The following is a 15,188-nucleotide window of genomic DNA, read 5'->3' on the forward strand; positions in this document are numbered from 1 at the left end:
CCCATACAGGACACCTACAAGTCCTATTTATTGAGACTTAAAATGCCAACACGCGTGTGCAGTGATGATGGTTGATCCCAGCCATTTAAAAATAGAGCCTCCAAAATAAAAAACGAGTGCTCTATGATTGGCTGTGGAGTTTTTCTCCTTCGCTGAATGGCCATGCACAGACTCGCCCACTAAGCCTCTCGTACTTTCCATTTAGAAAAAAAAAACAGGTGTGGAGGAATCTTAGGTCCATCGCAAGAAAAATTGAATATGAAACAAAACCAGATTAACTTTACAATAAATGACTAACGATGCTGTTGTTTAAAAGCAACCTTTACTGAATGTGAATAATTTGGCACGCTTTTGGTCTTAATTAAAACGGTCAATTATAATGGAATTCCCCTTAATTGTAGTGGTATAGTCTAAAATAGTCTGCACTCGCGATACAGGAAGGCAGTTTTACTTTCAGGACAGTTGGGGCGGGTTGTGTATCTTATCGATTAGGTGCAACACAGTGAAATAGCATCATTTTAGACAGATTTTTAACCCTTATTTTTATTTATTATTTGCCTGTTGTGTTTAATCTTCTCTGAAGCATGCTGCGAATGAGAGCGGTGCTGTATCAGTCTTTGAGAAGGTACGTATCCTCACGCGAGCGCAAACGACCCTCATTCACCTAGACTACTTACGTTTCAGAATGGCTAATGCATCATAGTTAACGTTTGCTCGCTAATTTAGCTGCGTTCATGCTGGGAATATGGCCAACCCAGCGCCCGTTTCTGCAAGTCAAATTCATTGAATTGGCAGTACCACTTGCCAACAGTTGTAAGTCAGGTCCTGTTGGTATTACGCAACGACCATTTTAGCAACTTTGCAATTCCAGAAACACCAAGAAAAATGTCTAAATCTGGTTATTCGGTTTAGTATAGCACGTGTAAATATTGTATTGTTCGTGGGTACTACAGTAAATCTATGTGGTTACCCAGGTTCCTTTGCTAGGATACCTTTATTGTCTCATATGTTTAAACCACTCGTTCATAGGGGCAATTCGACGGTAGCAATTATAAACTTCGTGCTCAGAAGACCAAGAAGTAGGTGACAAGCTAGTGTTTAAAGAAAGCCCCCCCCACTCCAAAAGAAGGAAAATAAATAAATTGGGATAATTTACCTGATCTGCAATTTGGTGAGAAAAAAATGAACTAATGTTACGCTAGTTACTTGCAGAACCTCAATTCATCCTAAACCATAGCATCGTTCTGGACTAACTAGTTTGCTTAAACTGTCATTGCTAAGGTCAGTAGGTATAAGTAATCTCTCAGATTTTGTCCTCTTGGTGTGCTTAGTCTGTTACATTTGAATTTGAAAAAATATCAAGCTGCTGCAAAGAGAGTAAATCTTTTTGCTTGTATATTATATGTAAAAACAGTGCTGGACACGTTCAGTCTTTGCTACATTATTTCCAGTATTAGCTAGCCTATGTTGTGTCCTGTTGAGTTTTTGATATCCTTCTGTTCCAGTCCTGATAATGTATTGACACAGAAAAAATGCTTTAACCATTATACTCTTATACTCTTGGGCCGCTCCTATACTCTTGGGGCATAGTTAAGTACAGTTAGACAATTTTTTTGCTGACAGAAGAGCTTTTGAGCCAAAAACTAACTGGTGACATTTGGAAAGCAAACAGGACTGGACTGAACTGTGCCTGCTGCGGTATCAGAGGTCAGACAGCTTGGTAGCATGCTTAACTGATTTGTGGTGCCATTAAAAATGTTTTTGAAGGAGAGGAGATAGTTTGCCCTTGTATTTTTTTCTCGCTTTGTTTAGGTAGGGAAAGAAGGGTGGGCACAATACATAGAAGACTTGTATATGGGTTTAGAGTTGGCCACCCTACTGACTGTGCAACAGTGGTCTCCCCTTTGGTGCCAGAAACACCAATCTAAAACCCGGCTGAAAAGGACAATTGTTGGTTGTTGTATGTTTTGGACTGGATCGTGGGTCTTGTATTTTAGGATTTTCAGCAGTTTAACTAGCTATAAATACATACACTCACACACATGCAACATCTGTATTTGTACATATCAGTGACAATAATTAAACATATATCATATTCCTTATGGAGAGTTTTTGAGGCTACAGAAAGGCTGTAGTGCAGATCAGAGTCTTTGGACCAGGCAGTGAGTCAGTTGAAAGTGCACGACAGACCACTGTATGTTGAAGGTCAGCCAGTTACTGTGTGTGGAAGCGCTTACTCCGCGAACAGTTGATAATGCGAGATCTGAGGAGCGACCAGATTACTGATTGTGAGTGTATGTGCGTGTGTGTGTGTGTGTGTGCGTGCATGCATGCATACATGTGTGTGTGTGTGTGCGCATGCATGTGTGTGCGCCTGTGTGTGTGATCATGTGTGTGTTTGTTTGTTTGTGTGTGTAGTTTCAGGACGTTTCCCTGTGCAGCTGTTGAAGTGAAGAATGAACCCATCCTGGGGTTTAAGGAGGGGAGCAAAGAGAGGGCGGAGCTACTAAAGGTGAACAAGCATACACTCTCATACACATGCATGCACGGAGTTGTCCATAGCGGTAGGGGTCCTACTCACTGCAGAGAAGATTATATTGAGCCCAGCTGAATCAATAGGCTTCAATAGCAAACAACTCCATCATGCTGGTGGGAAGACAGTTTTACGTCAACCAGTATTGATGGCCCATTTATTTTTCCTTTGTTCTAATTTGCATTGAGTTCAGACCAACATGCATCTTCTCTGAAGTGTGTGCTGCCACCTGCTACCTTTCTCACTCTGCAGTCCACCAGCTGAGTTGTGCTGTCATTGCATCAGTGGAGTAGACATTGTGCCCTTGTTGGCATGGACAGAGTGCAGGTGCCTGATCAATTGCAGGAGTTGCTCTTGTGAAAAAAAAACATGGGACAACCCTGTTGGCTGAAACCTTCCTCTCTTAGTGGTGCTACAGCCAATCATGTGCTTCTCAGTCTGACCACACTTCTGTTCTGTGCCTATGGGCAGCAGCACTACACGGAAGTCTGTGTGTTTTAGCAGGGCATACTGTCAGGCAGCCCAGAAAAGATTTTTTTTTTTCAAAACAACAAAAAAAACTTTTCTGTCCCTGCCTCGTATACCACTAGGGTCTGATATATACCCGAGGAAAGTGACAGCTGTGGTGTGGTGTATGAATACTAGAATCATTTAGTATTTCTGTGGTGTATCAAACCTGAAATCATTAAATATTGTATTGCTATTCTATTAATACTCCCACGATGGCGTTTGGTTGGCAGGCCCTGCAGGAGCTGAAGGGTAAGACTGAGGAAATTCCCTGTGTGGTGGGAGACGAGCATGTCTGGACCAAAGACATCAGATACCAGCTGTCGGTGAGCAATGCCAATCAGCTGCCAAGCCTGTCAGATACTGCAGCAAAATGACCCCACTGTGTGCTCTGTGCAGGCCTTAGGATCAGGGACATAACATTCGCTCCTAGACTGAGGAGTATGCTTCTGAGCACTGATGGGGTACTCAATTTTGGAGAACAGTGTTCTTGAAATGTCTGAAGTGACTGCCTGTGTGGTCAGTAATGGTGCAGAACCTGTTGTTTCTGGTTTCGTTATTTTAATAGAAGATTACATATTTTTGACACTTTGAGGCATAATAAAGCTTTTTGGCCTATCTTGGGTGATATTACCTTCTTTGCAACATATTGCATGTTTATGTTGTACTAAATGCATTTTTTATTTTGATAGTATGTTATGTCCTGTTTTATACATGGTTCTGTATATTAATGTGTTAAATAGCCGCTGCAGCCTGCAGTGGATGTTGGATAAAATCTTTTCTTTTTTTTTTTGCGGATGGCAGGTACTCGGTCACAGCGTGGTCATTTTGGTTTTGTTTTTCTTGCTATTGTTGTTCCAAAAAAAGTCTCATCTTTTAATACATTTTTGCTTTTGTTTTAGCCCTTCAATCACTCTCACAAAGTGGCCAAGTTTTGCTATGCTGACAAGGTAAGCTAAATGTGTTCTGTCAATTACTGAAAAGGCGAGGAGTCTATCATAGTTATCATGAATCTGCAAGGTTTCTGCAAATGCAGCTACTGTATAATATCCTGTATGAGATTCTGTTTATGCATCTGCTATTCTGCATTCACACAGTAACCATTCCTTAACGGTATATTACGTTTGAATAGGGAACTGAAGATTTTTGCAGTGAATAGGGACTGTATGAACACTTTTAAAGTACTGAATATGAAACCTTTTCTCTATGTAAAACTGTCCTATTTATACTCCCTTATACACCCTTACCCCTGTTGGTTCTGTTTCTCCAGGACCTCCTGAATCGGGCCATATTGGCCTCAGTAGCTGCCCGCAGGGAATGGGACCTGAAGCCCGTCCAGGACCGAGCCCAGGTTCTCTTCAAGGCTGCTGACATGATCAGTGGGCCCAGGAGGGCTGAGGTGCTGGCTAAGACTATGATTGGGCAGGTACTGTGCCACACCCTCTTCTTTGAAAGTGCTTTGACTGTGATGGGCTAGGGTTGTTGCAATGCCCCGCTGGACAGCCAGTTATCCCAGATTAGGTGCTTTCTCTGTAGCTTGCTGCTTTCTTCACAAAATTGGGCAGTTCTTGTCTGTACTGTGTAAATGTAGCTGATAATGGGTTACTTACTGTTTGAGCATTGGGGAGGTCGGGCATAGGATATGCATAGGATATGTTGGCAGCGCAGAAGAGGGGTGATCTGGGAGATGTTGGAGTGTAGATGTACTGTGGGTGATGTTGGAGTGTAGATGTACTGTGAGAGATGTTGGAGTGTAGATGTACTGTGAGAGATATTGGAGTGTAGATGTACTGTGGGAGATGTTGGATTGTAGATGTACTGTGGGAGATGTTGGATTGTAGATGTACTGTAGGAGATGTTGGATTGTAGATGTGGGTGTTGTGTGGGGCATGTTGGGAGTATATAACACTTGCCCTGGCTCTGCCCTGCAGGGTAAGACGGTTGTGCAGGCGGAGATCGACGCTGCTGCAGAGCTGATCGATTTCTTCCGCTTCAACGCCAAGTACGCCGTGGAGCTGGAGCAGCAGCAGCCTCTGGACAGCGACGGCAGCACCAACACCATGCTGTACCGAGGTCTGGAGGTGAGTGCCCTCAGCTCTGCCTGTCACATGACACTTCACTGTATGATTACACCTTCAGTCACTAACGGCATTAAATGAATATGAGCTTCTTATTTTTAATAACTTCAATCTTAATAAAGCTGACACATTGTTTTTTCTTTTGTATGTTTTCAAAAAACTGTCCTCCTCCTTCCCAAGTAGCAGTTTCATATATTTCTGTATTATTTTGAAGGAATTTTGTCTTTAAAGTAGGAATATGGAATTTAGTGTTGGAAAAACCTATTAATAATATTGATTTAGCCAATTCACTATTCATTTGTATTGTAATCCGAGTGATCATAAAATATATTATTGATTTCACACTATCTATGGTTTTTTTAGGTCTTGTTACGGCACAATGAAGGCAGTTGCACACTGTGCTCAGCTCTTTTGTTTTTTGCTTTTGAGAGGGCTTGCGTGTGGTTTCATTTTGTCTTCTACGCGGAAAGCGCTGGCTCCGCTCACGTTTGATTGGCTGATCCGCTCTCCTCCAGGGCTTCGTAGCCGCTGTCGCCCCCTTTAACTTCACGGCCATCGGAGGGAACCTGGCGGGGACCCCGGCCCTCATGGTGAGTCTCGTTCAGGTCTTTCACAGAACGCAACGACTGAAATGCATACAGCGGAGGATCACTGCGCAATGATAAGTCGGCTGGTGAAGTTTATTTCAGGTGTTCAGGTGTTGTGTTTCTTGTGGCTCGCCGCTGTGTGAGAAGGCTTGTGGGTTTGCTGGGCGATGCTCTGGGGGAGGGAGAGCGCTGCTTTGAACGCTAACAGAAGAGTTCAGTCGGTTCAGCTGGGACAATGATTGCGGTAGCTGAAACAGGATGGTAAATCCGTGGCAGAAAGGAAAGCCGAGGTTGAGCAGCCATGCATGGTGCAGCTGTCCAGGTCGTGGGTCAATTAGCCCCGGGACTAAATGGCTCTGTGTGGTTGCCAGGGTAACGTGGTCCTGTGGAAGCCCAGCGACACGGCCATGTCTGCCAGCTACGCCGTCTACAAGATTCTGAGGGAGTCCGGCCTCCCGCCAAACATCATCCAGTTTGTGCCGGCCGACGGGCCCGTGTTCGGGGACACCATCACCGCTTCTGAGCACCTGGCAGGCATCAACTTCACTGGCAGCGTCCCGTATGTCCCTGTCTATGACTCTTTATACCGACCTATGTCATGATACCCCTGTGTACTGGTCATTACCCCTCTGTACCTGCATATGTCACGATACCCCTAAGTATTAGTCATTACCCCTCTATAACTGCATATGTCGCGATACCAAAAAGTACTTGTCATTAGCCCTCTGTGTCTGCCTATGTTACAGGATCCCTCTGTACCCATGTACCTCTCTCTGCCTGCCTATATTGCAGTTCTACCTGTTTATACCCATCTGTACTCGTATTATGTATGGATATGTCTGCAGGTATTTGTGTATCCCTCTGTACCATTCTCCCAGTCTGTACCAGTCTGAATGACTTAAATCTGTGGTTTATACTCTGTGTGGCCAGGGACCAGGTCAAAGTTCAACATGTTTGAACACCATTTGACCAATAACAATAGTCAATACAAATATGAATTGTATTTCGTATAGCCAAAGTATAACTGTGTACAATGTCAGCCAGGCAAAATACCCTTTATTACAGGCACCATAGTGAGTAAGGTACCACATGCCTCTTTATTGCACAAATTCAGGTCTTACATTTTGTTGTTCTGGAGGCAATAAAAGCCTATTCCTTCTTCCCAGAACCTTCAAGCGGCTGTGGAAGCAGGTAGCCCAGAACCTGGATCACTACAGGAACTTCCCGCGAGTGGGAGGAGGTGGGTTCTGTCAGGAGCGTACGCAGAGAGATAATGGCCTCATTCCCCTCTAGCCTTATCTTCACTTTTTAAAGATTTAGATAATCTATCTTTCCTAGCCTTTAGAAGCTTAGATAATGTTTCTTATGACCCCCTGTCCCCATTAGAAGGTGTACACAGTGAAACAATGGAAAGTGGAGGACTGTGTTTGGGGCTATCAGAAATATTGGCTCCCTTTTGACTGTTGCACACATGGCCACACAGCAAAATATTTTGTGTTAATTCAACTTAAGCATTTAAAATATTTTTATATTTAATTTCAAGGGGGTAAAATGTACGCAGGTCCCCCCTAGTGAAAGAGGTTTCATTCTCTTTCAAGGGCTTTTTCATGGTAAAATAACTAACCTGGATAAATAATTAAAATGTGCTCTGTCATAGTTGTTTTAACACCGAATGTTTGACTATGTAAAGCCAGGCTGTATTATTGTTGTTTTGCGTGGCTGATGCTGTAAGACTCTCCCAGTTGGTGCGATGTGAAGTGTTTGTGCATTTCTCGCGGTGCAGAGTGCGGGGGGAAGAACTTTCACTTCGTGCACAAGTCGGCGGACGTGCGGAGCGTGGTGACGGGGACCATCCGCTCGGCGTTCGAGTACGGGGGGCAGAAGTGCTCGGCCTGCTCCAGGATGTACGTGCCGGACTCTCTGTGGCCCCAGATCAAGCAGGAGATCCTGGCTTTGCACAAAGAGCTCAAAGTGGGAGACGTGAGTGAGACGACAATGCATGCGCTCGCTTTCGCTGGGCCTGACCCCGTTTCTCTCCACCCCTGCAGTACCCCTTAGTGTAATAGCTTGCAAAGCAGACACCCCTCCCTTGGGAGCCCCTGGTTTTTGTTGTGTCCAAGGCCTTGATCAGTTCAGGTTGTTTTAAACACGGGTATGTTTTTCCCTTATTCTTTCCCCTCACTGCTCAGGCAGCGTTTTTTATTCAATTAAACTGAATTTTAAAGGAGCCATTTGCTACATAGCACATTACAAAAAAAACGAAAGAACTGAACTGTTTTGAGAACTGATCTGACATAATGGCCTTAAGAGTGTAAGTTATCCTTCAGCAGACTTTAAAAGTGATTTCATTAAGAACAAATACGCTCCAGTTAAAATTCAGGAGCTGTACTTATGGTTGGAACAAAAGGCAGCATACACAGGAGGAGCCCAAGGCCCAGTCTGGGCTTGTCTTGGAAAATGGCCACTTTCTGTTTAGGGCTGTTAGGCTTCTTTATGACATGCAGCATAGAGAAATCTCTGCACTCAGGAGTGCAAAACATCTCTGGGGGGAGGCAATGCAGGCTTTTTTTATAGTATGTCTGCATATGTAAAGAGTACCCCAAAGTTAGGATAGTAGAAAAATAAGGAGTGCTATGGACAGTTCAAGGGCGCTTGTTGGCACAGGTGGATAAACAATAGATGTTTTGCTTACCAGGGCAAAACAGAACATACACCTTAGTTCATCTACAGGACAGTGCTTTTTCTCTTTTATTTTCTCTTTTCATTAAGTTGTATAGTGAACAAAGCATGTGAGGCAGCAGTGTAGTATAATGGGTAAGGAGCTGGTCTTGTAACCTAAAGGTTACAGGTTCGATTCCCAGGACACTGCCATTGTACCCTTGAGCAAGGTACTTAACCTGTATATATACAGCTGTATACATGGGTGCAATGTAAATGCTATGTAAAAAGTTGTGTAAGTCACTCTGGATAAGAGCGTCTGCTAACTTCCTGTAAATGTAATATGAAACTTTCAGTGGATGCACTGGCCTAAAGCAGCTTCTGTACTAGTGCTATGTGTTTTTGCACGTTAGTTTCATACAGCTCATTTTGCAAATCACTCACATTGTTAGCAATGACAGGAAACAAAGTACCTTGTTATGCTCTGGGTGATTTACCTTTATGGCTTGAAGAAAATCAGAATTTCCAAAATAGACACTTTCAGAAGAATTCTGAAACATTTATGGCCTCGCTGTTCCTCATACTGCACACACTATTCATCAGTGAATAAGATTAAGGGAAAAGGCTTTTTTTAACACACGTGGATGACACTTCTTTAAAATCACTGAAGAGCCATTCAATTTCCCTGCTTTGTTGTTCTCCAGCCCCTCTCAACCGACTTCACCATAGCAGTTAAACATCAACTGTCAAGAGGACACGGTTATATGCTAGTTAATATAGTTAACAAGATACTATGTGATGCAAAAAGTTAATTTTGTGACCTGTCTGTCTGTCCGCCCGCCCCCTTCCATCCCTCCCTCCAGCCTGTGGATGACTTCAGCACCTTCTTCTCTGCAGTCATTGATGACAAGGTATGTACCCCCATGCAAATCCAGTGCTAATGTGTACAACGCTTTTGTGTAATCCGTCTTGGTCCATGGATTTTTAATAAGAGGTATTCCCTCCTCTGCCTCCTCCAGTCCTTTGCCCGTATTTCAAAGTGGCTGGACCACGCCAAGTCTTCCCCTAACCTGACTGTCATTGCTGGGGGAAACTGTGACAGCAGCAAGGGTTACTTTGTGGAGCCAACCATCATCGAGACGAAGGACCCACGGGACGCTATCATGAACGAGGTACGGGAGGGGGGATCCATGTATGCTGTTACGCTTGAGATTTTCCGAGGCTGCCGGCAGGTGCATTGTGGGATATGGCTGTTGAAAGGAGTGGGATGAGGAGGCAGAATCCCGGACCACCGCGGCGGTGAGCTCGTGGCGAGAGGCGGCAGGCTTAACCGGGCGATTGCACCCGGCCGCTGGGCTCGCTGGCGCTCGGGGCTCTGCCTGACCTGTTTATTTAGCGGAAGCCTCCGTGACCTGCGGATTTCACGCTTGGGTGCGCAGGCAGGCCGCCGCTGCATAACGGCCATCTTCCCAGCGCGTGTGTGTCCAGCTCCTACTTAGAGTCTGCCCTCCCCTTTTTCAGGAAGGGGACAGTGAAATGTCTGCAGCAGTGTGCACTGAAATGAGTTTGGAAGTTTTATTTAAGTTTGCTTGATCCAGCTTCTGCATATGAAAATCCATGTCCTTGTTTTATATGTTTGTTTGCAACAGTGGTATATAAGACGACTGATATCAGCGTCTGCAGTTTGATATCAGTTGTACTGTCCTCTGCAGGAAATTTTTGGCCCCGTCCTGACCGTTTACGTGTACCCTGAGAATGAGTACAAAGACGTGCTGAAGCTGATCGACAGCACTTCCCCCTACGCTCTGACGGGAGCCGTCTTCGCCCTTGATAAGTATGTCATCCACTCATATATTTGCAAAGATATATTTAACACTGTTGAGCAAGTAGTAAAATAGTGCTGTCTCTGTTGTTAAACCTGACTAACTTATACTTGTTGTAAAGAATGACTCTCACAGTGCCAGCTGTTGCAGTCGTATAAAAGCCTCTGTTCGGTAAGAGAGCGTGACTCATTACTCTGGCCCTGTGCCAAAGAATAACCCACTCCCGCCATTTCTTTCAGGAATGTGGTGGATGAAGCTGCCAAGGCCCTGCGGAATGCTGCCGGGAACTACTACGTGAATGACAAATCCACTGGGTCCGTTGTTGCCCAGCAACCATTCGGGGGTGCGAGAGCGTCAGGTAAGCATGGCAAAACCATTCGTTCTGCACGAAATCTAGATATGTAAGGCTATACAAGCAGTGTGTCATCTAGGAGTCCAGCACACAGCCTAAGGTTCAAAGAGAAGTCGAGGTTCAGACCACTGCATTGTCAGCTGCCCTGTTTACAGCTGACATATTTTCACTTTGTGCACCAGATCATAGTATAACCCTGTCTCAAACTCTCGCTCGTACACAGGCACTAATGACAAGCCCGGTGGTCCAAACTACGTCCTAAGGTGGACCTCTCCGCAGGTTGTCAAGGCGACCCATGTTCCGCTGACAGAATGGAAGTACCCCTACATGGGTTGAGAGGGAACTTGATTTTCCCCTTTCTCCCCACACCCCCACCCTACCTTGCCTAACCCCAAAACTGCAGAACAGCAGTGAACCCCCATCCTCTTCCGCCTTATCTTTTCTACCTATCACTGGAGACACAGAAAAATGTATCTACTTGTTACAGGAGCCCCCCTTCCTCTGGAACAGAGCTTACACTGACCTGTAGCTGAGCCAGCTAAAGAGGGAGGGGGGTCCACAGTCCCCCAGCACTGCGTGGTACAAATATGGGATGATGCAGTATTTATGAAAAGGGATCGCTAATCCAACCTCCTCTCATTGTGTCTGAGAGGGGAGAAGGAACAGACTCTGCCTGGCTTGCCTGGCCACTGTACTCACCTCAGTGTGAACTGGCACAGAGGTGAGCGGTCTAGCATGGTTCTACAGACGTAGGACTCCACTCCAGGTAATGCTGAAGAAGAGCGCCACTGCTGGCTTGGCTTGGAAACAGGAAGGAATGTCAACGGGCCGTGCCGTAAACTACCGCTCCGTGCGCCTGGAAAAATGCTGAAAAACCTGCAGACTTAAGTCATTTAGCGTCTCACCCTTTGTCCTCAGAAGGTACTCCTGGCTTTTATATTAAAGTTTTAACTGTGCCCCTGGCACAACAAAAGGTAAATTGAAGATGTTACTTAGCCAAGGAAATGTCCTGAGGTTATTTTTGGGAAAAAAAGAAAACTAAAACATGCGCCTGTATATTAATATCTTAATTGGGAAGAAACACATTTGGAAAAGTTGTATTGTAGCATTGGACTGCAAAATGTTGTACTATCTTTGCTTTTAGAAATATTGGCCTTGAGCAGAAAGTTAATGGTTTACCTCGCTAACCTCACTGCCAAACAGCAGTTTGTTCAGTTAACATTTTGTCTGGGAGATGTTGGTTCATTTTAGGCGGTAGCAGAATAAAATATAAATTCTGTGATTGGTCCTTTGTTGCTTAAAATATTCAAGACTTTTCAGAAGCGTCTGTGTTCAGTGTATACGTATTTGTTTTTCAAAGCAAAATTAACAAATGGCTTTTCTGAGACATATCCTCATCAGCGCCCTGTGCCTCTCCAACCCTAAATTTTTAATTGGTGGAGTCAGGCATCCTGACCTCTGACCCTTTGCCCCTGGGCTGTGACTGTTGTGGGCGGTTACCTTTTCCACTTTGGCAGACAGCTTACACATTTACCATGATGATTGCAGCTATGATTTCTTGATTAAGCGAATAAGGCAAGTGGATTATGCAGGCAATGTTACTCAAATGAAAGTTGCAAATTATTTTTATATTTGTCCTTTAAACTGCTGAACTTGCTCCCTGAACGGCAATTTATTTTCTTAGTTTTTAAATTTTTAATTATGGTTAATTAACTTATTCATCATAAAGTCATTTATTAATAAATAAACTATACAGCAATGCAATATAGTAACTGAACATGTGCCTGAATGAATGATTCTGAGATGGGTGATATTTGGAATATGAAACATTCTTCTTCATTTGTTTTAGTAAAATTACAAAATGGCTTGGTCAAATAGTTGTTTTGCTGTGTTATGTGTCTTTTCTTTGTTTTTATTATTATAGACTGTCCTTTCTGAATGCTGTTGACAAATTGGAACATCATAAACGTGTGTGTCTTCCTCAGAAAATAAATGCTGTTAATTCATCACCCTGACCATGGCTCAGCAGTTTTATTACCGGTTTGCTTATAACGAGCCTGTAAACACAATTAAACGTCTTTCATCAGTTGAGCAGTTATTTCCAGCACATGTGCATAAGAGTGTGAGAGCTCTGTAGATTGAAGTCTTCCCTGGGCAAAGCCTTGGCCAGTTACTCATTGATTAGTACAGGAGTTCTCCGACCTGCTCTGGAGCATTCCCTGTTTTGCTGATTTGTGTCACACCCAGTATGTACAAATCCGTACGGATGGATTATCACCTATGAAGATTTTTTTTTAAAAAAGGACACGCTGCATCAATTAGCACCAGCATGGCCATTTTCAGTCGGTCCTGTATGGTGACTGTAAGTATTCAGAGCACTTTTGAAAACAGGATTGTATATGTACAATGGCTCAAATTTTGGATGCCCAGTGCTTGTCTTGTAGGGCCACAGGTTTTGCTGGTTTTCTTTCACCTTAAGATCTGCAAACCAGTTTGATCCCACGGAAGCAAGGAAGGTGTAGTGAATTATCTGTGTGATCAACTGCTTTAATGAATCCATTATGTATCGACTATCAACAAAAACAGATTGACAATGCTAAACATTTATAAGATTTCTGCCTTATTTTTCGCAATGGCCGAATCGTGCTCCCATTGCATATCTGTTTGAGCCACTCCATGTTTAACAGAAACAGGTCTTTTGGGTGGATGCCTATAACGAATGGCTGCAACCCATTACATACACCTACCGTTAGTGAGACCTTGACTGTCTGAAACTGATAAGCATTTAGTAAAGCTCAGCTTTCCCAGGTTGAACATCAGCCCATCATACATGAAGTACACTGGCACCTGTTCTATAAATTAATATTCATATACTCATAGTAAAGTTGATTTGGTGTGAAAATCGTGAGATGTCCCTGGGCTTGTAGGAAATGATGCGTAAGACTATTCCACTGTCTCAGATGTCTAGCTTGTCTCTCTCCCCTACAGTAAAGTTGAGTGAACTCTTTCAGAGCAGTATCCCTCTGTTTTTTTGCCAGGAAATATTAATAATTCACAGCCACGTGTTCAACCAGTTGGTGTGTGTGGAGACTGGATCACCATGCTGCCCCCAGAGGCGACGATGACAGGCTCTGATTTGACACCTGGTTGACTATTCAAAAAAATTGAGGTAACATTGCAGGTAGCTATGCTTACTGTGGAATAGTAATTTAGTGTGGTGTGAGAATGTTGCAACTATGGATTTCTGTACTTGTTTCAAGTTCAAAAAGCTCCCAGCAGGTGGCGCACAGTACCTATTTTCCCTTTGTTATTTTTGAACTACAGTTGAGTGGATATCACTGGGTAATACATGCTACTGCTGCTATGGCCACCAGTTCTGGTACTGCCTCTGCCACTGCTGTTCTCTTATGTTTGAAGTGCTCCTGATACAACTGGAGTGTAAAAAATTGGCCCTGCTTTGTGAAGTGTTATTCAGGAATATATGTCATATATGTGTCTTTGTATCAGCGATGAGAAAATGTTTCAAGTCAAAGAGATTAAATCGAGAACCGTAACCAACCGTCTTGTCCGTTTTAAGAGCAGGCGCTGGTCATGTGAGCGTCCCCCTTTGTGTTCCCCCATGGGTCCACGTCTGCGCGCTCTGTCCGTCTCTGTATAGGGCAGAAGAATGGGACATTGTGCGGACAGACCGGGTAAACGTGACCGTGCCTTCTGTTGGCGCTGCCAACAGCCGGTGCCCCTTGTGCCGGTGGGCATGTGTGCCCGGGGTTGGCAGAGCAGAGTGGCTCGTGGGCTGAATGGGCAGGCTTGATTCATGCCCTGGTCCTCCCACAATGTCTCCACAGATGTCCCAGAATCCTCTTTGTGTTTCACATGGATTCACTGGAAGCCGTGGGTGACCCGCCCAAACTGGCTGACCTCAGATAGAGACCCCAAGCAGCTGCAAGACAACTGCTAACCAACAGACACACACAGCACTGAGAAACACTCACTTAACCATCAGGAGAACCACCTTCCCTGTTTATAAACACTCAACAATATTTGCACTGAACTGAATTTACAGTGGTTATCAGTTTACTCCGAACAAGGCTTTGAAAACATTTTCCACACTATTAGACTAAGCATTAACTTATAACTTCACAAGTGCATCTACTGTGGTTTTTGTCTTCCCATCTCTCAGCACTGACTCTTGAGTGAATTTTAAATCTCAATGTGGCTTATTCGCATTATGATTATATAATTGCCATTGTGTATTGCCAAAGAATGCACAATACATTAAAATACAATACAATATTTACAAAATAAATACAGTACTTGACAATGAAACAGAATCTCTCTCTTTCTGTCTCTCTTACACACCCACACCCACACACACTTGTGTCCCACGCAGCCAGTCATAGCAGTAAATAGGGTTTTGGTCTCAGAGTGATTGTGTATATCTGGGAAAGAACACCTTTGGTAAAACCTTTGTCTGATGAGAGCACAGGTGTGGTCTCGTTTATCACTGTTGTGTACAGTAACCGGCAGTCCACACGCACCCTTCACTTTGATCTGTAAGCCACAGTGCTGCTCCGGGCACCTGCCCGTGCGTGTCTGTCTGTCTGTCTGTCCCTCCCTCTCCGGCCTTGCTTTATGCCATAGCTCCCATGT

The 15,188-nt window shown here is 44.1% G+C and overlaps 1 protein-coding gene across 2 annotated transcripts; it reads left to right on the top strand.

The window, feature by feature from the left end:
* The first annotated feature begins 226 nt into the window (after positions 1 to 226).
* aldh4a1 (aldehyde dehydrogenase 4 family, member A1) lies at positions 227 to 12,553 on the top strand. Of its 2 annotated transcripts, none has more exons than XM_064304647.1 (15): positions 227 to 625; positions 2,419 to 2,512; positions 3,274 to 3,366; positions 3,943 to 3,990; positions 4,311 to 4,466; positions 4,972 to 5,121; positions 5,634 to 5,708; positions 6,077 to 6,264; positions 6,872 to 6,945; positions 7,489 to 7,685; positions 9,227 to 9,274; positions 9,383 to 9,535; positions 10,076 to 10,197; positions 10,308 to 10,357; positions 10,426 to 10,544. In XM_064304647.1, the coding sequence occupies exons 1-14, from the start codon at positions 585 to 587 to the stop codon at positions 10,342 to 10,344; spliced, it is 1,476 nt and encodes a 491-aa protein (XP_064160717.1). In that variant the 5' UTR covers positions 227 to 584; the 3' UTR covers positions 10,345 to 10,357; positions 10,426 to 10,544. The 2 variants fall into 2 exon arrangements, with proteins under 2 accessions (XP_064160717.1, XP_064160716.1); XM_064304646.1 differs by lacking the exon at positions 10,308 to 10,357 and adding an exon at positions 10,762 to 12,553 and having other exon boundaries at positions 230 to 625.
* Positions 12,554 to 15,188: the final 2,635 nt, after the last annotated feature.

Source organism: Anguilla rostrata, chromosome 13 (genome assembly GCF_018555375.3).
Source record: "Anguilla rostrata isolate EN2019 chromosome 13, ASM1855537v3, whole genome shotgun sequence".
Lineage (NCBI taxonomy): Eukaryota > Metazoa > Chordata > Actinopteri > Anguilliformes > Anguillidae > Anguilla > Anguilla rostrata.

Coding starts and splice junctions, on each gene's coding strand:
- aldh4a1 (XM_064304646.1), top strand. CDS start 585: ATGCTGCGAATGAGAGCGGTGCTGTATCAGTCTTTGAGAAG. Junction 626..2,418: donor CTGTATCAGTCTTTGAGAAG/GTACGTATCCTC, acceptor TTGTGTGTGTAG/TTTCAGGACGTTTCCCTGTG. Junction 5,709..6,076: donor CGGGGACCCCGGCCCTCATG/GTGAGTCTCGTT, acceptor TGTGGTTGCCAG/GGTAACGTGGTCCTGTGGAA.